Here is a 24741-nt window from a genome sequence, read left to right on the forward strand (position 1 = left end):
TAAAAAAATGACAATCTTGTCATCAACATCTGTTCACTGCATTAACAACTTAGCGAAGTTCATCTGTTTCGCATTTTGCCTTAGAACAAATGCTACAGCAGAAACACTTCAATAAATTGATCATTTATCATTGTGTAAATTCTAAATGCAATACATCAAGTAGTTGCTGATAGATTAATGTTGTATTTGCATTATATTTAAATTGTGTTTTGAAACTTCATTAATTAAATACATGCAGGTTAGATAACTCACATACCAATGCAATACATGATGTATTTGCTGAGACGCGGCAAGACAAGTAATGGGACGTGACAAGACAAGTAGTGGGACGCGACATGACAAGTTATGGGACGCGGCAGGACAAGTAATGGGACGCAGCACGGCAAGTAATGGGACGCGACATGACAAGTAATGGGACGCGGCAAGACAAGTAATGGGACGCGACACGACAAGTAATGGGACGCGACATGACAAGTAATGGGACGCGACAGGACAAAAGAACGCGACAAGAAAAGAAATGGGACGCTGTACGACAAGTAATGGGACGTGGCACAACAAGTAATGGGACGCGACAAGACAAGTAATGGGACGCGGCAGGACACGTAATGGGACACGACAACACAAGTAATGAGACGCGGCAAGACAAGTAATGGAATGTGACACGACAAGCAACAATGCCTATGAAAAGAAATGAGACGCGACATGACAAGGGTACGTGACATGACAAGTAATGGGATGCGACATGACAAGTAATGGGACGCGACAAGACAACTAATGGGACTCGATAAGACAAGCAATCTGATGCGGCACAACAAGTAATGGGACGCGACAAGACAAGTAATGGGAAGCGGTACGACAAGTAATGGAACCCAGCAAAACAAGTAATGGGATGCAACATGACAAGTAATGGGACTCGACATGACAAGTAATGGAACGTGACACAACAAGTAATGAGACACGACGTGACAAGTAATGGGACGCGACATGACAAGTAATGGGACGCGACATGACAAGTAATAGGACGCGACATGACAAGTAATGGGACGCGACACGACAAGTAATGGGACGTGACATGACAAGTAATGGGACGTGGCACGACAAGTAATGGGACGCGACAAGAAAAGTAATGGACGCGGTACGACAAGTAACGGGACGCGACATTACAAGTAATGGGACGCGACACGACAAGTAATGGGACGCGGTACGACAAGTAATGGGACGCGGCACAACAAGTAATGGGATGCGACAAGACAAATAATGAGACACGACATGACAAGTAATGGGACGCGACATGACAAGTAATGGGACGCGACATGACAAGTAATGAGACACGAGATGACAAGTAATGGGACGCGACATGGCAAGTAATGAGACACGACATGACCAGTAATGGGATGCGACAAGACAATGAGACTCGGCACGACAAGAAATGGGCCGTGGCACGACAAGTAATGGGACGTGGCACGAGTAATGGGACGCAACATGACAAGCAATGGGACGCGACCCGACAAGTAATGAGACGCGACATGACAAGTAATGGGACGCGACACGACAATTAATGAGACACGACATGACAAGTAATGGGACGCGAGAAGACAAGTAATGAGACACGACATGACAAGTAATGGGATGTGACACGACAAGTAATGGAACGTGGTACGACAAGTAAAGGGACCCGGTACGACAAGTAATGGGATGCAACATGACAAGTAATGGGACGTGACACGACAAGTAATGGGACGCGACACGACAAGTAATGAGACACGACATGACAAGTAATGGGACGCGACATGACAAGTAATGAGACACGACATGACAAGTAATGGGACGCGGTACGACAAGTAATAGGACCCGGTACAACAAGTAATGGGATGCGACATGACAAGTAATGGGACGTGACATGACAAGTAATGGGACGTGACACGACAAGTAATGAGACACGACATGACAAGTAATGGGACGTGACACGACAAGTAATGAGACACGACATTACAAGTAATGGGACGCGACACGACAAGTAATGAGACACGACATGACAAGTAATGGGACCTGGTACAACAAGTAATGGGACCTGGTATAACAAGTAATGGGATGCGACATGACAAGTAATGGGATGCGACATGACAAGTAATGGGATGCGACATGACAAGTAATGGGATGCGACATGACAAGTAATGGGACGTGACACGACAAGTAATGGGACGCGACACGACAAGTAATGAGACACGACATGACAAGTAATGGGACGCGACATGACAAGTAATGAGACACGACATGACAAGTAATGGGACGCGGTACGACAAGTAATGAGACCCGTTACAACAAGTAATGGGATGCGACATGACAAGTAATGGGACGTGACATGACATGTAATGGGACGTGACACGACAAGTAATGAGACACGACATGACAAGTAATGGGACGTGACACGACAAGTAATGAGACACGACATGACAAGTAATGGGACGCGACACGACAAGTAATGAGACACGACATGACAAGTAATGGGACGCGGTACGACAAGTAATGGGACCTGGTACAACAAGTAATGGGATGCGACATGACAAGTAATTGGACGTGACATGACAAGTAATGGGACGTGACACGACAAGTAATGAGATACGACATGACAAGTAATGGGACGCGACATGACAAGTAATGAGACACGACATGACAAGTAATGGGACGCGACAAGACAAGTAATGAGACACGACATGACAAGTAATGGGACGCGACAATACAAGTAATGAGACACGACAAGACAAGTAATGGGACGCGACAAGACAAGTAATGAGACATGACATGACCAGTAATGGGATGCGACAAGACAATGAGACTCGGCACGACAAGAAATGGGACGTGGCACGACAAGTAATGGGACGTGGCACGACAAGTAATGGGACGCGACATGACAAGCAATGGGACGCGACCCGACAAGTAATGAGACGCGACATGACAAGTAATGGGACGCGACACGACAATTAATGAGACACGACATGACAAGTAATGGGACGCGAGAAGACAAGTAATGAGACACGACATGACAAGTAATGGGATGTGACACGACAAGTAATGGAACGTGGTACGACAAGTTAAGCGACCCGGTACGACAAGTAATGGGATGCAACATGACAAGTAATGAGACACGACATGACAAGTAATGGGACGCGGTACGACAAGTAATGGGACCCGGTACAACAAGTAATGGGACGCGCCATGACAAGTAATGAGACACGACATGACAAGTAATGGGACGCGGTACGACAAGTAATGGGACCCGGTACAACAAGTAATGGGATGCGACATGACAAGTAATGGGACGTGACATGACAAGTAATGGGACGTGACACGACAAGTAATGAGACACGACATGACAAGTAATGGGACGCGACATGACAAGTAATGGGACGCGGTACGACAAGTAATGGGACCTGGTACAACAAGTAATGGGATGCGACATGACAAGTAATGGGACGTGACATGACAAGTAATGGGACATGACAGGACAAGTAATGAGATACGACATGACAAGTAATGGGACGCGACACGACAAGTAATGAGACACGACATGACAAGTAATGGGACGCGACAAGACAAGTAATGAGACACGACATGACAAGTAATGGGACGCGACAATACAAGTAATGAGACACGACAAGACAAGTAATGGGACGCGACAAGACAAGTAATGAGACACGACATGACATGTAATGGGATGCGAGGGACACTCTGCATTTTTTATAATAATAATTACATACAAGATGCACACAAATGTTTATGAAATGACTAGTGAATATATTTATGGAACACACATGAATCTCACACATTTAAGAGTAAGAAGCTATTTACAAAATATGAGACACACAACTATGTCTCATACAGATCAATAAATACAATCAGAATGGCACATAATTTTAAAGCAAAATGCAAAACCTATGACATCAACAGTGATATAAACATGTAATACATGAGACACACCCCAATGCCCATGAAAATGCTCAATATACAAAGAAAATTGTCAAAAATATATGAATATTTTACACTATTGTTTACAAGAGCGCCACAAGACAGACGTCATGCTTAATTATTGCCGCTATTTCTATGTAGCTGCAATTATCATGTTTGAATTAGTTGTTTGTATTACTAGGTAGGCTAGTGTAAAGTTATAATACAATAGATAAAGTGGTTATTCATAAAGGGGCATTCTGGTAAAATGCTGGTCAGAGTTATCGAGTTTGGCATATGACCTTACATTATGACCCCAAATACATGTGTTAAGTTTCAAGCAGATACCTTCAGTGGTTACAGAGATATGATTTTGCACGGGAATTTTCAAAGTACCAAAAGAGGCATACTTCTGCTAAAATGCTGGTCAGGGTTATGGGGTTTGGCATATGACCTTAAATTATAACCCCCAAGACTCATGTGAGGTTTCAACTGAATACCCTCAGTAGTTGTGGACATAAGAAGTTGCAAGCAAGACTTCACCGTGATTTTATAAGTAAAAATTCATCTTAAATGCAAGTCAGGGTAATGGCCTTTTGCCAGTGACCTTGCATTATGTACCAAAGACACATCTCAGATTTCAAGTGAATACCTTCAGTAGTTGTGGGGATATGAATTTGCACACAAAAACTACCTTGGGTTATGGCGAAGGCGATGGCATGCATGCAACACTGACACCATTAAAACAAGAGCAGGTGCATACAGCGCATCTGTTTTTTGTTTTAGTCAATTTGTAAGTCCCAAAAAGGCTGATAACTCTTACAAAATGAAAGCCAGAGTTTTGTTTCTTGCACTTCACATTCAACTTATGATGCGAGACATAACTTTGATACTTTAAGAAAAGGTGACCTCAACAGAAAACTTAACCAAGACTTCAAATTTTTTAAGTCTAAACAAGGCTCCAAGTCTTACAAAATGAAAGCCAGACTCGGCAGAGTCATGTTACTTGTACGACATAATTACTTCATGATAGTGAGTAAGTGTTTCAAGTTTGAAAGTGATGAAAACCCAGATGATCTAGAACTTAGACACATACTTTTTTTATTTACTTAAGAAACAATAAATTGCATAGTTTTTGTTCTTTTAAAAGGTCATAGCTTCTGCAGCTTGTCAGCTCATGGCCCAATTTCTCGGAACTCCTTAAGCTTAACGGGCTAAGAAGCTTATTTCAATAAGCGGAAATACGTACTTAAATCAAATTTGGATGAATGAAAAAGGGTTTATTGTGATTATCATAAAGATAATTCCTATCAAAAGTATAACAACTCTTAAAGAAGTTACGCAAATTATTGAAAAACAAAAATAGTGAGCTTAGCTTAATCCTGTTATAAGGACTTAAGAAGTTTCGAGAAATTACAGCCATATATCATATCTTTCAAAAAAACTGTGACTCCAGCAAAAATGGCATGAGAAAGACAGATAGTGTTGCTGGCCCTTGTCCCCTCGACAGCCACATCTCCAAAGAACATGTTGATACAGATGGAAGCATTTTGACCTCTAAAATGACCTTGACCTTGAAAATTTAAAATGTAAACAAACATAAATCTGAACAGAAGTGAGTGTATGTATATATTTAAAAGATATTTGGTTTTAATATTTACTTTCAAAATATCTTAACAACCTATTATTTGATTATTTCTCATATTACAAACTTTGGCGGCCATTTTGAACGCCATCTTGAATTTAGCAAATTCGCAAGAGGCACTTTTCATAAACAATAGACATTCTCCTAACAAAACATATAAAAATAATTTGTATAATATGCCGGACCCTTTTTTCTCAAAAATGAGGACTTGGAACCCGGACTTGGACTAAGTATGATCATCTTGGTTGGTGATGTGTTCAATAATGTATTATTTCTGAAAGCAAATATATTTCTTGTTTCTCTGATACCAGATTATTACCAAAATGTTGAAAAATAAATGAAATGAAGGATTTTTCTTGTCTCTCGGGTGATGTCGTTTTTATCGACAATTCTGAAATAGGGGTAGGGTATTTGAAATTTAAATAAAAAATGCTTTTTTGCCGGTAAATTTCTTTTAAATATTGTTATTGAATCCAAGAAATGATACACATCAAGAAATAATCAAGCTAATCATAGTTTGAAATAGTGTCCATTACGGGTGTGCTACCTTAAAGGCCTAGTTTAAGCCTTCTATAAGTTACCCCCCCCCAAAAAAAAAAAAAAAAAAAATAAAAAAAAAATAAAAAATAAAAAAAAAATAAAAAAAAATATAATAACTAAATAAAAAATAAACAACAACAAAAAACGGGAACAGCACCACTTATGTGTATTGATCTTAATCTACCTGCATTGATCTCCTTATAAGATCTCTAGAGATTTTTATTATACAAATGGACCCTAAACTGAGCCAATAAACGAATACACGGGAAATTGGCCCCTACTGTGACACCAGTCTAATCAGCAGAAGATGCACAGCAGGGGATTATCATGCCAAACATACCTTAAACAAGGCCTTTAAAATAGATCAATGGCCTGTGATGTGATAGTATTGTCTTGTAGCCAACCACTGCCGTTTTGTTTCCGTTCCTTTTTTCCCGTTCCGTATTTTAGTAGAAAGCTTGAACTATGTTACCTCCCTTAGCCATTTATTGCCATACATAATCATGAATAAACCACAATATGGAAACATTGAATTAAATAAATTTAAAACTTCCCTTTTCAACAAAATATTTATTAAGCAGGTTGATAGCAGCAAACGTAACATCCAAGTGTGTATTCATTGCACTCGTTCTTCACCAAATGAGCATTAATTTTACCCGCCATTTTCTAAGCCAATCAAAAAGAGAAAACCAGCAAGAAAGTAGATCCGACGACATCGCCATTTGCAGTAACGCCATTGATTCGCCATTTGCGAAACTAAAATCATGGACCAGGTAATTTTGAAGTTGAATCAAGTCCATGATTTATCATGTCATCCTTATTTTTCCGTTGACTTTGTATCCTGCTGACATTATTTGCTTGTTAACTATGACAACTCATAATTGTGGTTGTTGTTCCGGTGAAAAAGTTGACTGGACTCCGGTACCCTGGACCCCACAGGCTTCAGAATGTAGTAGTGCATCAGTCAATTGTAACCACGCCCCCCCCCCCAGGTCCGGGGGTATACCGGGGAAATGGGCCGTGTTTTTACCTTTCAGGTGGCCCCGCAGTGTTTGGTGAATGCGCTGGTTTTGTCTTTGCTTTAAATTTAGGCTACCAGACAAATCGGCCCCTTACCAAATCGGCCCCTAGCTCAAACGGTTACCTTTTCGGCCCCTTACCAAATCGTCCCCATCCCGTAGACGTTTCGGCCCCTGATTACCGAGACGTTTCGGCCCTTATTTTTATTTTTATATCTAAATACATTGTTTAAGTAAAAAACATGTAATTTCATTTTTTTTTTTTAATAGACAAAGCTATATACATGCATACAAAGGTATAGATAAAAATAGATTTAAAGAAAATATCTGTACACTTGAAAATATATTTTTATTTTAATTCTAAATATAAGTAAAAAAACATGTAATTTCATTTTTTTTATTTTAAGAGACAAAGCTATATACATGCATACAAAGATATAGATAAAAACAGATTTAAAGAAAATATCTGTACACTTGAAAACATGTAAAGATTTATTCACGAGATATTTTTATAAGACGAAATAGAGTTGAAGAAGAAATGTTTAAACTTTTTTTAAAATAATCTTTAAATATTATACATAACTATGTTGCTAATACTATGTATAATGACATGTCCATTGTCTAACATCAGTCTTGACCAAACACCTATCGCCCGCCGTAGATGGCACCAACATTTTTCAGGAACTCCTCGCAGGTGACCTTATGCGAATCGCATGAGTCCCACTCATCCATGATCCTGGCGTTGATGTCCCTGTAACGCTCTCGATATAAGTTATAAATTTTATGAAATCCAGTTATTTATATTCAAATCAGGTATATATAAGGATGAACAAAATCTATTATTAATCTTATATTGAATACGTATGCAAAACCAAACTGGCTTAAACAGTGATTTTAGACAGACAGTCTTATGGCGAATTGTCACATTCCACAGAGGTATCAGGCGTTGAAATTGTGACACTTTGTGTTAACAAGCTTATAAATACGTCTACAAGGTTTGTTCCGACTTTCCCAACCGCTAATTCTCACACTTACACTGACAAGTTTAATACCAATTATCTCTTCGCACCTCAAACAGAATATTATTTCACTTTTTTATTACGTATATATTGTTTTACTCTTTTTAAAATGCATTTGAACTATCAAGTTGTATCTTGTTTGCAATTCATATCTATAAAACAAACATTATTTCCTAATTATGTTTAGATGAAACACTAATTGTCAAAAATAATAATTAATAATTATTCTGGGCAATAGTATACCACATAGATAACAAATTAATGGTTGAAATGTAAAGGCATTTTTAAAAAACTCAACACGTTTAAAACAAATGGTACCCACTTTTAGAAACGATTTAATATGTGTACTTACGTTGTTTATATTACTCAAATCTTCTTCAATCAACTCTAAATAACATTAACAAATTAAAGACAATTATTTATTCACACGTTTTTGAATGTCTTTTTCACACCCACAACACTAACAGTTTGCCTTGCAAAAAAGAACGCATGGTTCAAAGACAAATTTTCTTTGAAGTCTTTAATGATCAATTAATAATTAACAGTTACAACAAATAAAATTTCTTAGATTTTCTAACATTTTATATTAAAAATCAGGGTTAATAGTTATTTAGATTTTAATTATATTTTTATATCAGTCATATCAATGTTTTTCATGCATATCTGTCTATTTTTAAATTTAAAGATTTTATTTACAACTTATTTACAGATCTAATTGACATTTATAAGACGACCTACAATGTTTTTCTTTATACTCAAGATAAAAAATAAAATAAAATTAAGGGGCCGAAATGTCTCTATTGAAAATCACTAAGGGGCCGAAACGTCTCGAGTCATTTTAATTAAGGGGACGAAATGGCAGGGGCGAAACGTCTTAGGGGCCGATTTGGTAGTAGGCCGATTTGGTAAGGGGCCGATTTGTCTTGCTCCCTAAATTTAGTGGGGAATAGTCCGTCCCAGGGATGCAGGAGCATCTGGTGGGGATTTTAAGATCTGTTCGACCTTGCAGGGCGGGGATTTTAGTCGGGGTTGGCTGAACCGAAAGTCAAAGTCCTCGCTATTCCTCGGACCTGGGGGGCCGTGGTTACAATTGATTGGTGCATAGGATGCACTATTGTTGCTGTTTATCATGTCATTGGAAATTTTAAAAATATTAATCAGGCTTCCCCTACAATATTGTCAAATCGTATTGCAAAGGTTTGTCAGAAGGCACTTAACATTGACTTATGCACCAGTCAGTTGTAAAGTAAGGCCCATCCCCAGCTATTTTTGTTGCGAAGACAAACCACTGCATTTGACTGTTGCATTATACACCATTCAATCACTTAAAAGCATCCAAGTCAGGAAACTGCAGAGCTCTACAATATATTATGTATTTTTTGTGGAGCTGCTAGTTATCAAAATATTGGGGCTTGGCGGCTACTTCTCTGATGCACCTGTTCCTAAACCTGTAGGCCGGGGTAGATAAAAAATGTTCAAGCATTATGAACTTAATAAAAATGTGAATCCATATGTATGCAAAAGCCAATAAAGGCCCAATATCAGTTTAAAGAATATTACAAAATATATCTATCAAGCACAATAATCTAATTCGTAAGTCCAAACAGTATGAGCAGAAACAGGCTGTTGAAACTTGCCCAATCAGGCAATATTGAGCTGCCCAGTGCATTTATAAAGCCCACTTTGCGTAAGTCTTTTGAGTGTTTTCTCTGTAAATGCTTTTTCACAATGCAATTTGTATGAGTGCGTCAAAACTCCCAGTTTGTTGCTTCTTGGTAAACAAGGCATAAAATGTTACTTCTTTTGTTTTTATTTTTGCTTAATTGTGTTTGCCAGATTGAGCATTTTTGCTGGTTTGACAAGTTTCACCTACCCTAAAAATTGTAATGGACTGGATTGTGATGCTCCTTTGCATTGGAAGAGAATACTCAAAAATTTGCATTCAATGGCATTTTAAGTATGCTTGAGTGTTGACAGATTTCTGCTTCTGTTTGGACAGCCCTGTAAGATTGTTGTGCTTGTTAGATGTAGTTTTGAATAATATAAGTTATGTGATGAAAGTTTTTGTAAAAATGCATAGACACTGGTCTTAATGCACCAACTGATCCTTAAGCATGTTCAATACTACCAGATGTATGTAGCTCTGAAACCCTTATACAGTTTGCATATATTAAATAGAACAATATTTCACATACTAACTGATACCTATAACACAATGTATTTTTTTTCAGGAGTTGGTGTACCCCAATGTTGCTGGTGAGGAGGAGGTTGTGTTTTCTTCACAAGAGGCTGCACTGTCTGATGGCAGGATCCAGGTACTGTAGTGTGTTTAATTTCATGGGGCCTAAATTTTCACAATTGTTCACAAATCACTTGGGTCACAATTTATAAACCCTGTCAAATTTTCACTCTATCCTTACTTGTTGCAAAACAAATGCTGTAGCAAATTTTAACCCTTTGGGAAAAAGTAAAATGGGGGGAAAAGAACCGCAAGCTACTGGAATTGTTTGTAAAATGATAGTGTTTCGGTTAGGTGTTTTGAACACGGCACAACGGCGAACGCTGTGCTGCCTTTTTGACTACTGAAAGTGCATTGTAGCGATCAATACATGTATTTCAAAATTTCATTGGAAGGTTGTCATAAATTTATGTTAGATTATAAAGGCTATCTGTTCATGTAGGCCCAAATGCTTAATGGCTATCTGTCCATGTAGGCCCAAATGCTTAATGGCTATCTGTCCATGTAGGCCCAAATGCTTAATGGCTATCTGTCCATGTAGGCCCAAATGCTTAATGGCTATCTGTCCACCTAGGCCTTTTATTCATTCTATTTTGTTTTGGCAAAAAGTATTTTACACTTTGTCAAGTGCATTAATTTGCTTATGTTACATTTTGTTGCGATGGAGTTCTATTCTTAAACATGTAATTGAACAAGATTTTAAAAAAAATCCTTGTTGCAGAAATTCCTTTAAATTTATGTTTATGTTCAAGGCTTCTTCAATTGACAATTGTCCTGTCTGGTCCGATTTGACTTGCCAGACCGATTTCAGTATCTGAAAATGGCTAACAAATCGGCCCGAACTTGTCCATTTTTTTCAATTCAAGGTCCTAAACAAAAAGGTCTGTAAAAAATGTGGAAATTGTATTACACATACAGTGTTAGTCATTCACACCTCCCCGAATAACAGGGGAAGTACTTGAAGGCCATAACTCCTGTGTTAACGGTCTGTGTTAATTGACTTTGATGTTTTTATTACATTGATCAATGATAATCATATGTGATAATGTCAATATATGTATGTATATATATATGTAAGAACTTATATATTTCCACTGAATGAAATTTCATCCAGAACATTTTATTCAATATAATATGCTTCAGTACTTTTTTTCAAATCAAAGGAGGCAATTTGGTGACAACAGGTAAAAGAGTTGTGGTTCATTCAATTCCTTTTAAATCTTTTCAAGTTCAGATAAGTTACAAATGACAATAATCATACAACATCGAAGTTGGGAGTTACCCCGGTATATCAACTTTTTTCCTATAGGCTGCTGAACTGATGATCAGCATGGCCGCTAGTGGCCATTCCGATGTATCCATAACGTCAGAAGCATTACATGAGGAGGGTGTAGATGTTTCCCACAGTGGAGACATTCCTATGATTGTTTCTATGCCAAGTGAACAGGTATTTGTGTGAAAGATAAATTCAGTTTTGATGTGAAATAACCGGTAAATGGGATGCCCATACGCAAGTTATTGTTTAAACATGGTTTGTAAAATCTCAATGATAAAGTATAGCTAAGCAAGCGAGCCCTTTCTAAGTCATTAGATTTATACATATTATCATGTTAAAAATAATGGCATGTCTGTAAAGATGTAGATATTCAAATCATAACAATTAAATTCCTGTACAGTAAAACTGCTATTGCTAGTTGACGCCATGGTCCGAGCTAGAGTGATCCAAACAACCCAAATTTCCATTTAAAGCTGTTATGAAATGTATTTTCAAAGTTTAAAGTTGTCATACTATTTGCTTACGTCGCCACCAATTATGTATCAAATGGGTTGTTGAAAATGCTCATGTTTAATATTTTCCTTATGTTAAGGAATAATGGTCAGAACTTAGCTTCAACCTTGACTGACCAGTTCTCGAATGACCGCCTGTTTGACAGACTGCAGTTTTACTGTATGATAAAAAAATTAACAGTTTTGTTTCTTTGATTTTAAATAATATACTTCAACATGATTTACATAAAAAATATTAGCGTAAAGGTTTGATTGCTTATTTTGACCACTGACATAGTAACAACACATATAATATTGTACATGGACATTTTTTTACCAATGCTTAATAATTTTATTGCAGCACAGTGAGCTTGGAAACACAGATCCTGGCAGGATACGGCAGAGAGCAAGAATTGAAGTAATGGAATATAATGATGTTGGGGACAAGCAAGAGCTGCCTGAAGACCTGGTGATTATTACAGGAAAATCTGAACTGGACAATGTGTCGTCATATCCAAGTGGGCATATCCTTTCTCAGGGGTTTTCTGGTGATATTGGAAATACCATAACACTCAGACAGATGCTAACAGGTTTAGGTAGTGAAAAAGAAGTGGTGAAACAGCACTCTGAGATGGAAACTTCTGTTCAAAACCTGATACATTCTACGTATGAACAAGTGGTGGAAGAAGATGGGGGCTCGAACACGGTTGTTATCGAAATGCCATACGGAGGGGGGGACAATGTTATAGTGTCTGCACAATCAGAAAACGTGCCAATGAATGGAACAATCGCCACGGATGTGTGTGTGGGCAATAATTACGTGAAGGATGGAGAGGTGATAACAGTCTCGGGTAAAAGAAGCTTCTGATTTACTCCTTAGGTTTACATTGAAATCCTTCCAGAGTTAGCAAAATTTGACTGACCCACCAGCCTAGTATTGCACTGGTGAAATTTCAATGGCAGTGGTCGAAATAAGCACAAGCCCGCAAGCCCTGCACTGGTTAAATGTCTTTCGGGCTTGCTCAAATTTTGAATTCTATATAGCAGGGCTTGTTCAAAAATTTGATGCCAAGCAATAGTGTAATAATTTGGGCTTGTTGATCCAAAAGTCTTATTTCGATGACTGCAATGGGTCTGGTAAAATTTTATTTAATTTGATCTAAGATGAGAATGTGTCTGGTTAAATCTAAGTCTTTTGCGTGGCTGGATATTTATAAGGGATTTCTAGTTGTTCCTCATCCTGATGAAATTTACAATTCTACTTTGTTTGATGATTTTTTTGAAAATATCACTGTCAAATTATATATTTTTTAGGAATTTATCTAAACTTGATTATGGTACCAGTTAATTCCTCTCAGTGTCTGTTTTTGGTCCAAGTTGCATTGTTTCTTATACAAATTGTGTGTGTTCACATATAAATGAGAAGTTTTCAACAAGTGTTTTTTTTCACTTTCAAGGGAATGGTGGTTAGGGAAAATAGGGAAAAACTCATTCTGGCAAAAAAAAGGGAAAATGATTCATATAATGTCCAGCTGCCTTGTTTTCAAACCTTTTTTTAAACAAACCTTATATCATGAATGGCACTATATTGCTGCATTTGCTAAATGTTTAGAAGACTATGCTTCTCATCCTCCAAAATTACTACCTAGGTAGGGTTAAAATATATGTTTTTTCAGAAGGGGAATGGGGGCCAAAATTCTGCTCCAAAAAGGGTGAGGGGGAAAAAACACTGAAAACGAAACCAAAAGTTCATTTGATAAGTTGTATATTTTTTAAAGACAATCTGAGCAAGTTTTCATTGTCATGACTGTTGTTCAAAACATAAAAAATTGGGAAAAGCATGAAATTTGGTACATGTGTTGACTGTGATGTTATATTGCAAGCTATTTAAAACTTATTTAACTATTTAGACTCATTCTGTATCTGTTATGATGTCTGAATGGCTACCATCATGGAAAATGGCAGCCATTTGGTTATGTTGTTTTTTAGTATACATAACAAAATATTACATATTTTCACATATAATCTATGGTTGATTAGTTTTATTCATTAAACTACTGTTTTCTAGGGGATCAAGCTGTAGATGCGACTGGAGAGATGATCAATGTATCCCTGCAAGGTCGGTGGAACACAGCAGGGAGTTTTTATTCAAATATTCATGGTGCCTTTGCATTTTGATTGGGGAAACAAGAATCGTAAATGTATATCCTAAATTTGGGGGAATCAGATCACACCAACTAAAAGATAAGTTACAAAATACATGTCTTCTACATTCAAATGAAATTTAACCCTAAAAGTAGACCAAAAAAATACCACGTCTTAATATTAAACTATAGTATAAACCAATCTAGAAGTTTCAAATTGACCTATTTCTCTATTCAAATTGATTGTCCTTTAATGGAACAGATCTAAGATGTTTTGGGGAAATTTGGCTGCCTTTTTGCTAGGCAGCAAATTTTGATGTATATTGGTGGATTTGTTTATTATTTAAGCTAGTTTCTTATTAGCTCAATTTTGTCGATATCATACAAAATCACCCTCATGTTTGTTTCCTGATGAGAAACAAGTGATGTTCATTTTGAGTAGGCATAAAAAGTAAGCTTAGTAGGGATTGAACCCACTACCTTTTTGGTAAAAGGCAGACCTCTATTCCACCATTCCAATCTCACGTAACTGTTGCTTGACATTGCAGGGTCCGCCAGAGAGCAGTCCCTGACAGCCATAAACAAAAAGAGGCTGGAAGAAATGCCCACAAATGTTCTTGTCATTGAACCAAGAAAGGTTTGTTTTATTTATTATCATTTAGAATTTGCAACAACAGTGTGTGTATACCAGGTGATAAATTTTGTCATAAATGCTACGTTGGAATGGCCAAATTTTTAAACAAAAATAACTTCACTATTTCGTCACCATTTTAAATGAAACTTAGCGCAGTCTATGTCGTATACGGAGCCCCGCCTTCGTACTTTAACCAGAGTTTGATAGAGAGTTTAGTTTCTTAATACACTTCGACAAATCTTTTCACAAAACGGCTGTTTGAAGGAGCACTGTCAAAACATAATTTTGTTAACACGTTTGTCGAAGTGTTTTAAGAAAACTAATGATGAAACTAATCACCTTATCAAACTTCGGTAATTAAACAAAGGCGGGGCTCTTTAAGCGGCATAAAGTTGTCTTTGATTTAAGTCTTCATTTTAAGCAAAATGTTACCTTCCGACCTAGCATATATGATGCAATTTATCACATGTATGGTATACACACACTGAACAAAGAAAGTGTAAAATAATATCATATTTACAGGGTGACCTAAAGAGCTTCTCACATAGGTCGCCACGGGTCACAACCAATGTAAACAAGCAAGTAATTTGTGAATAAATTGTTTGATATTTTAGAAAAATCATAGGTTTCTATAAGCAGTCGTAGACATATTGGATGTCAGTCAAACTTTATCCCAGAACGATGGGCTTTTTTTAGGGCAAGCGCTTGTGAAAACACAATAATGGGAGAAGTTATAATGGCGACAAAATTGAAAAATAATATGATGGGAAACATTGATGGTTGGAGGGATGTAAACAAAGGTGATTTCGGGTGTAACCAAGTGTGGTGTAACAACAGAAACAGGAGTGTAAACAAGGCAAAAGAACGGCTTTGTTACAACGGCAACCTGTATGTTACAAAGAAAACTGGAGAAAGGGAATCAACATCATAAGATTGTAATGAAATAGAATTTCAAATAAAACTTTGTCAGATCAAAAAAAGACATTACATAGATAAACATCCTTGTATATTCAAAATGACTTGAACCTTTTACAATATTCCAAGAAAATTCTTGAGAATCAGAATTAGGAAAAAGTCCTGATTTCGGGTTGAATTGAAACCTTTTTTAAAGACACAAGATGGTCCCGAAATGGCAAATGCATTTTTTGCACTAAACAAGCCTAGCATTGTCAATATGAGCTAGAATGAGGTGGAAAATACATAATTTTTACATGATTAAAAGTGAGTATATTTAGCATGTGCAAGTCACGTGATAAGTACAGATACATATACCGAAGCTAGTTTTAATTTTTTTACTGGGATTTATGAGGTAGACAGACTCTGTAAATTTCAAATTGGAAAAATATGCAATCACTGCAAGAGATACATTTGACTATTTTCTTCTTTTCTTGCAGTGGTTTCATCTGGTGTCTAGTCCCTTTAAGCCAAGCCTACAAACTTATACCAGTACTAAGTAATTTAGTAAGCTTATGCAATTTGTTTATCCATCTTTTTACAGCAAGGTCATATGTGCATCATCTGCAAGGCATTCTTTGTGAAGATAACAGAGCTGTACAAACATCGGATCACTCACAATGAGAATCTCGGGGTGAGCATGTTCAAGTGTAGCACGTGTCAGGTCTCCTTCAGTGAACCGCTCGACCTGGAGAAACACAAACAGCTTCATATAGATAGAAGGTGGGTACATGATTCAAGCTGTTAGATTGTTTGTTTGTTTTTTGAAGAAAAACTCCAGTTGGTGTCTTAGCCCCATTTCTCAAAAATTCTTAAGCGTAACTCACTTAAGTATTTTATTTGATTTAGCAAAACTACTTACTTTATATGATTTTATAAAACAAAAAGTAGTTTTTCTTATTGAGCTCAAGTAGTATATCCATCACAAGTCTTAAAACCGTTTGTTTAGAGATAATTACACAAATAATACCAAATCCAAAAATAGTGTGCTGAGCTTGATCCTCAAAGGGATGTTTTGAGAAATTGAGGCCAGGGATGGTATTATATAAGCAACTTTTCCTGATTTAACTTAAAATTAAGATTAGAAACTCTTAACTGTTTTGATTGGCCTGTATATTTAGCTGACCAATAGGCTGAATGGAATCATTGAGGCATGTCTAAGGATAAGATCAATATTATATACAGGCCCAGATGTTGTTGTCTTGAGTTTTCATAACGTTTGCCAAAACTCAGAAGCCTGAAGCTTTGTGAATTTGCTGTCAATGGCAATAATGCATATGTGAAGCATGGCAGATTTACCCCTTCGGCTTCATGTACGGTGAAAAAAAGATTAATTTTCATCCAACTGCATCGAAAATGGAAACGTTCACAATTGGAGGCAATAAAAACTATTAAAACTAAGATACATTTCAAAGCTGCCCTCTCACAGATTGACAGTTCTGACTTTTTATTGTTTTGTCTCAGAATCAGTTGATTTTGGCATCAATGCCTTCAATTAAGTCATATGCATGTAAGTTGCCTCACAATAGGACAGATCTCAATTGTTTGGTTAACAGCTGGAAATTTTTCTTAAAACGTAAGTAATGCTTTTAGCCACAAAACATAAATTTTCGAACATTATTATGAAAACTGCTATCTGCTCTTCTGTCATCAGTCTTATAAAGTTGGCTCAGTCGAAGACAAAAAAAAATAAAAATAAAGTTTTCAAAACAATCTTTGAAAGTGTAGCTTTAAACATGAAATAATACTTAAAAAATCATATTTTCTATGCTGACCATTTCCAGGTCATAGCCCAAACATTCACTTATAAAGATATTTCAATGTTTGTCATTGTTGTTATGTGACACAATGACTCTAAGGCTTGACATGTGTCCCTCTAAAAAGGGTCATTGTTAGATTATGGGCTACTGGGCTTGTCCCTGTAGATTCCACTATTTTTGGAAAATGCTTAAATACCTATACAATTTGATATCTGAAATGGCGCTCATTGTATTTTGTTGCTAATTAGTTTCAAGCACTTTCTTGTGTGGATGAATTCATTTTTTTTTAATTGCAGCTAAAGTTAGAAAATTGCCAGATCACATTAGCTGGAACTCGCTATGATTGACTAGAAAAAGTCTAATAGAATGAAAAACAGTTGAAATCGAGACATGCAGATCTTATTTTATATTAATACATATCATTATGATTTTATAAACAAACAAAGATCCTTTGTTCAAAGATTGAGCTAAAATGAACATCTAGCCATGCGAGTTTGAGCAGATCAAATTTGATTGTAGTCCTTAACAATATCTGTTTGTCTAATTGATGTAGCCGTGATATGTTGCATGTTAATTCCAGGGTGTTCAAGTGCTGTATATGCTCCGACACTTTCTCAGGATTCAACAACTACAAATGCCACCTTCGAATTCACGACAAGCTCGCCACATACACATGTGACATGTGCCCATTCCTGGTAAGGTTGTGTTTATCTGCTTACAGGTTTAACAATAGGATAACTGATCTACCAAACCTGTTTTATTTAGTACATGTTCCTGTTCAATCTCTAAAATATTGCATGATGTTATCATTAGATACAACCACTAAGACAAATTTACCTTATCCCACAGTAGCCTTGTGCATGGCAAACTCTACATGGGGCCATGAAAACATTGAAGATACAAACTCACGAATCAACAAACTAACATATTATTCCCTGTTTATCATATGTTTAAAATCAGTTAACTCAAATAAATATAAAGTTCTGAATATGATGTGAATTTGAGTTACAGCCTGCAAAGACAATTAAACATTTGTCATAAATTAAAAAACTTGTGTTTGCTGTCTAGTATAATTTCTATTTCAAACATGTCAAGGAAAGACAGCTGAGAATATGGTACATGTTGTTTTTATTTTATTGTTAGGGCCACTTTCAGAAAGTTATCCTCACTGATTTTCAATCAATTTTTGTTAGGTATTTTAATAACCTCATAGAGTATCATCAACGGCGTCGTCATTGTCTGTGTGCAATGACTTGAACATTGGCCATTACTAGAAAACTGTTTCAAGATATTCTAATGACATGTGGTAAACTAAGCCCTTGTTTGATTGAAAAAGAAACACAGGAACCTGGACTTTTGCACCATGGAACATTGAGTAACTGGTTTAACACCTTATTTTGCAGGTATTTCAACTCCGTAAGCACTTCATATCGCACCTTGATGACCACGAGATAGCCAAGGAGCACTACATCCCCGGCCAGGCGCTCCGCTTGATCTGCTTCGTGTGTAACAAGGAGTTTTGTGACCGAGGCCAACTGCGGAGGCACCAGCAGTATTACCATTCTGATAAAAGCTACAAGTGCTCTGTATGCGGTAAAGCATTCTGCGAACGAGCCAAACTGCAGAGACATATGCTGATCCATAATGGCCGCCGTGATTTCACGTGCAGTGCTTGTAATAAGGCATTTAGCTTAAAACATAATCTAGTGGCCCACATGAATGTGCATACAAAGGAGAAGCCGTTTTACTGTTACATTTGTAGAAGGACCTTCTCACAGAAAGTATGTCTACAGCGACATTTGAGAGTGCACGAGGGATTTAAAATTGAGTACGAGCAGAGATAAAATAAACAAACGTACACTTGTATTCCTTAAAGCTGCACTCTCACAGGATGACCGTTTTGACATTTTTTTATTTTTTGTCTCATTTTTGCCAATTGTTGTGAAAAAATCTTGAAGCCAGTGATATAAGACTGCTGACAAAAGATCAGTTTTCAGTTTTTCATATAAACATTTCGAAAATTGATGTTTTATGACTGAAAGGGTTACTTATAAATGCTTTAAAGTTGCACTGTCACAGATATACCATTTTTCCAACTTTTTAATTTTTTTGTACGGAAAGAGCAAATTTTTGCTTAAATATCTGCAAACCAATGATTTAAGATTGCTGACAAAAATCAGATCGTATATTTTCATATATATCCATTCGAAAATTAATGTTTTATGGCTTAAACCGTGACTTACGATTTTTTTAAACTTAAAATAAATATAAAAATCTGAGAGTCTTATACAAATAGTTTCCCTTGACTCGCAAAAAATGGCTTGTTCCAAGAAAAAACATAAAAAAGTTGTCAAAATGTTCTGAGAGAGTGCACCTTTAAGGAAATCAATTTTTCTAAAGAATTGAGAACTGTTTTAAAGTGAGTTGTATGACTTAATTAATGGCATTCAGGCTAAAATCAGCTGATTCTGAGATAAAGAAAAATGTAAAAACTGTCAATCTGTTAAGAGTACAGCTTTAAATCAGGAATGGGTAAACATGATCTTATGGCTAGATCAGAAATGATAAACATTACCTATATTATGTTTTGTTGGACAAAATTTGCATTATGTATGTATACGATTTGAAATCTATATTTCACTACAGCAATGAACATCATGTCTCATTTAAAGGCTCTTAACGATTATTTACAACTAATCAAGGTTAATAAATTGCTAAAAGTGTTCTTAGAAAGCAAAAAAGATATTATATTATCCAGATGGCCAAAATTAATATAGATAAAAGTTTGTTCACATCACTTCTTTACCATTACCAAATTTAGTTTCATTATTACTGTTTTTCGTAGATTAATGATGTGTCTGACAATCAATTAATTTCTTGTATATCTCAAACTGTTAATAAAATATTGAAATAAAAAGGCATGAGCCTGGTTATTCCTGTGGTTAATATCTCAAACTGTTAATAAAATATTGAAATAAAAAGGCATGAGCCTGGTTATTCCTGTGGTTAACTTGTTGTTGAAACCTGATTCCATGGAATTTTGTTGGTTGCGACCATCTTACCGTTAATTTCACTAAAATGGCATGAAAACTCTCCCATGTTTAAGTCAAACCAAAAAGCATTGTGATAAGCTAATATTATGTGATTGTTATCCACCAGCCACCAATCTCTGATATTTATAAACTTGCCTCGTACAGTTTTCCCACATTTAATGTTCGTCTGGTTTATTAACTGTGTATTTCTTACCGTTTGATGATGCAGTCTGCCATATTAAAGAAGCTTCTTCATTCCTAACTATTCTATTTTGAAGAGAAAAGCAATTTACCTTTAGGAAATACAAGTCTCAATACCATCTGAGCAATGACCTGAAAGTTTTTGCTCAAACTATGCTTTGACAACATTATCTCTCAAGAACCAGGCGAAATTAACACTTTCCTACTTAAACTGCCTGTACGGATGTCCGATGTTTGTATAAAAGTTGAAAAGAAAATTAAAATAACAACACAAAGTAGACTGACTTCTTGAGGAAACCAAAAGTGACTTCAAAAATCATGTCTTATGGTCACACAAGACTTTGAGAAAGACTTCGGTTGGATTAGTGAATTGAATGGTATCTGATATTGAATTTACTATCAAACCAGTTCCCAAAATAAGCCTATTTCAGGTTTTTAACTTCTGACTTAAGATCTATGCAGTCAGATTGAATCAAGTATAGGACTTCATACATAAGTGGAAATTTGTGGTAGCTGAGTTAGAATCATATGCATTTTGGATTCATAGACAAGCACCTTGCTCTGTACCTGACAAGTATAAATTTATTTATTGTGTTAAATTATAAAAAGTCATTGAAAACATCAAGGCATTGTCTTTCAAAAGGCGCCTTATGTTAAAAAAGGCTAAAACTAAAATACGCAAACAACAAACGCTCTAATAATTAAGTGTTTTTTTTTAACATATTCCTAAAATAAGAAGCATTTTGAAAGACACTGCCTTGATGATTTAATTTGGTGTCAAGTCCCTTTAATTAATGAATGAAATGAAATTTTCTCAGTTGTGACTTTGGATTCTGTCTTGGTTATTGTTACACAAGACAAGGTACTGAACTCTTACACCTGATACTTGGTTTGCAAGTTATAAACAATTAGGATTGACCTCCCTTTATCTATAACTAATATAAATTAAACAGAATGTCACTGTATATTAACAGATTAAAACTATTAAAAATTAAATCATTCGGAACTCCTTGGCCATTCCATAGAAAACAACCTCGAATGTTTTTGGGTACATCAGTAGAAGTAGCTTGTAAAATTAATAAAAAAATATATTTAATGAAGTGATTTATGTGTAATTGCTTTACAAATTTTAAATTGATTCCCAGTTAAGTGAGTTATTACAGAAAAAAAATACTATTCTTCAGAGTAAAGTCCTTTGGTTTAAATGTTAAATTGAAATTATAACGTGAACTTCTTGAAGCGTAGTTAAATGTAAAGAATTCTTACATTGTAAAGCTTCCTGATGCATCTAAGGTTGTTTTTTTATAGGAAATAGCCAAGTAGCTCCAACTGAAATAAAATTGAATATTGCTGTATATAAATTAGGATTACCGTCCCTTTACCTACAACTAGAATGATTTAAAAAGAACATGGCTGTATATTATTTAGGATTACCGTCCCTTTACCTACAAGTCTAAATAAAGTAAATAGAACATCACTGTATATTTTTATGTGACTTTAGATTCTGTCTTGGTATTCTTCACATATTAAGTTATAAAATACTAACTAACCTAATCTATGCTAACTAAAGAAGATGTTTTTTTGAAAATCTAAAAACTACTGCATGCTTGTTTAGAAGAACTAGTAGTCACTTATTATGTTTTTTTCATCTTATTTCATGTTATTTTGTCTTATTTTTTGTTTTCAAGCAGAATGATTTTGGGTATAGAAGATACAGGGATTCAAAGTTCAGGGTTAATACTGAAATCAGGATTTTGAGCTTGGACTTGAGGCTATTGGACAGTTGTAAAGATTAGTTTTAGCCCAGACATTTGTATCAATAACTGTAGCCAGTACTTTGAAATGAATATAAATGGCCGTCAAAACAATTTCTCACTAGTCTATACCCTTTACCCTGCTTTGGGGATTAATACCTCATACTCAATCAGACTCTGCCTATTTTTCAGAATTTACAATTATCAGCTTTTAGAGCCATTTAACATTAAAAAGAACATTTATGTATTTTTATAATTTGATAAGGAGTTCTTGTAGTATACATGTTATTTGTTACTAAATAATGTATCAGTGTAAAACATTTGCACAGTGATAATGATTTTGTTTTTTATGAATTCTATGTATGACATGTAACTTTTTAGCTCGACTATTCGAAGAATAGGTGGGCTATACTACTCGCCCAGGCATCGGCGTCCGGTTAAAGTTTTAGGGCAAGTTGGGATTTTCACTTATAAGTCCAATACCTTTCATTCCATTGAGTTAATACTTCACACAGTTGTTCAGGGCCATCACATGATGAGGTTAGATAACTCCATATTATTCTTTACACAGATTATGGCCCCTGATTGACTATGAAACTCAGGTTAAAGTTTTAGGGCAGGTTGGGATATTTATAAATAACTTCTATACCCTTTGTTCAATTGACTTAATACTTCACACAGTTGTTCAGGACCATCACACAATGAGGTTACATAACTCCATATTATCCTTAATACAAGTTATGGCCCCTGATTGATAGGTTAAAGTTTTAGGGCAAGTTGGGATTTTCACTTAAAACTCCAATACCATTCATTCAATTGACTAAATACTTCACACAGTTGTTCAGAGCCATCACATAATGAGGTTTGATAACTCCATATTATCTTTAATACAAATTATGGCCCTTGATTGACTATTAGACTAAGGTTAAAGTTTTAGTGCAGGTTGGGATATTTATTAATAACTTCTATATCCTTTATTTAATTGACTTAATACTTCACACAATTGTTCAGGACCATCACCCAATAAGGTTACATAACTCCATAACCTTAATACAAGTTATGGCCCCTGATTGACCTAGGTTAAAGTTTTAGGCAAGTAAAAGTTAAGGGCAAGTTATGATTTTAATAAAAAAAACTTCTATACCTTTCATTCAATGCACTTAATAAAATTCAAAATTATTTACGACCATCTTACAACAAGAAACATAACTCCATTTCAACCCTAAATACAAATTATGTCCCTTGAATATGTTTTTTTTAATTTTTACATTCTTAACCAGTTTTTTACCAAGGGAAAACAAGGAGGGCTATACTATATGGCCATTGAACTTATTTTATTATTTTTATTTTTTTTAATTTCTTTTGAAAGGCATATTTTTATATTCTTTACCACATTTTCATAATGGGAAATCAAGTTATTTGAATGACTTGCATCATTTTTCGGGTGATGGGAGGGCAGCATCAAAGTCACCTTATGTATTGAATAATTTTAGTTAGGTTTGACATAAATAGACCAAACTTGGTACTATTTCATTGTTATTGTATTCAATTCTAAGTCAAAGCAGCGAAGTCGAGCGCGCTGTCTTACGACGGCTCTTGTTTTGTTAGATATTGTATTAAAAAAAATCAGGAAATGTAATGCCTGTTGTAAACTTTCAAGAACAGATCAGCAAAAAATGGCTTATCAAAATGCATATTAAAAATTGAAAACTAGATGTTTACTTTTGTTAACTTTTCTGTTGTTTGATGAAAAAAGTCAGCATATTGCCAAATCAGCCATAATTATGCTTGGTGAGATTGTTATGCAAACTTCAATCTTGGCCATGGCTGGGATACTGTTTAAGATATTATTTATACCCTGGGGGCTATACAGGAGTGTTGTTCCTCATGTCAGGTCACAAAAGTTTGTCATATGTAGTTCCAAAAATATTTCACCTACACACATGAAGCTTTATAGGTATGTTGGTCAGCATATGCTTTTGCACTTGCCATATTTTGCCATATTTCACTCTGGCTAACAAGAGTAATGGCCCTTGACAAAATAATTAATGGTCTGTAAATTCTTGTCACATGTAGCAGCAGAAGTAT

General features: G+C 35.8%; 1 protein-coding gene across 1 annotated transcript; it reads left to right on the forward strand.

Annotated features, from left to right (window-relative positions):
* The first annotated feature begins 6837 nt into the window (after positions 1 to 6837).
* On the forward strand, positions 6838 to 24325 carry LOC128240296 (zinc finger protein 271-like). The gene is made up of 9 exons (XM_052956888.1): positions 6838 to 6903; positions 10400 to 10483; positions 11717 to 11854; positions 12536 to 13025; positions 14243 to 14293; positions 14867 to 14955; positions 16451 to 16629; positions 18247 to 18361; positions 19070 to 24325. The coding sequence occupies exons 1-9, from the start codon at positions 6895 to 6897 to the stop codon at positions 19508 to 19510; spliced, it is 1596 nt and encodes a 531-aa protein (XP_052812848.1). The 5' UTR covers positions 6838 to 6894; the 3' UTR covers positions 19511 to 24325.
* Positions 24326 to 24741: the final 416 nt, after the last annotated feature.

The sequence above is a fragment of the Mya arenaria genome, chromosome 7 (genome assembly GCF_026914265.1).
Source record: "Mya arenaria isolate MELC-2E11 chromosome 7, ASM2691426v1".
In the NCBI taxonomy this organism is placed as follows: domain Eukaryota; kingdom Metazoa; phylum Mollusca; class Bivalvia; order Myida; family Myidae; genus Mya; species Mya arenaria.

What these genes read in the sequence shown, in the direction of transcription:
- LOC128240296 (XM_052956888.1), top strand. An exon ending in TTTCTATGCCAAGTGAACAG is followed by an intron (nt 11,855 to 12,535) that starts GTATTTGTGTGA and finishes ATTTTATTGCAG; the next exon opens with CACAGTGAGCTTGGAAACAC. An exon ending in GATCAATGTATCCCTGCAAG is followed by an intron (nt 14,294 to 14,866) that starts GTCGGTGGAACA and finishes TTGACATTGCAG; the next exon opens with GGTCCGCCAGAGAGCAGTCC.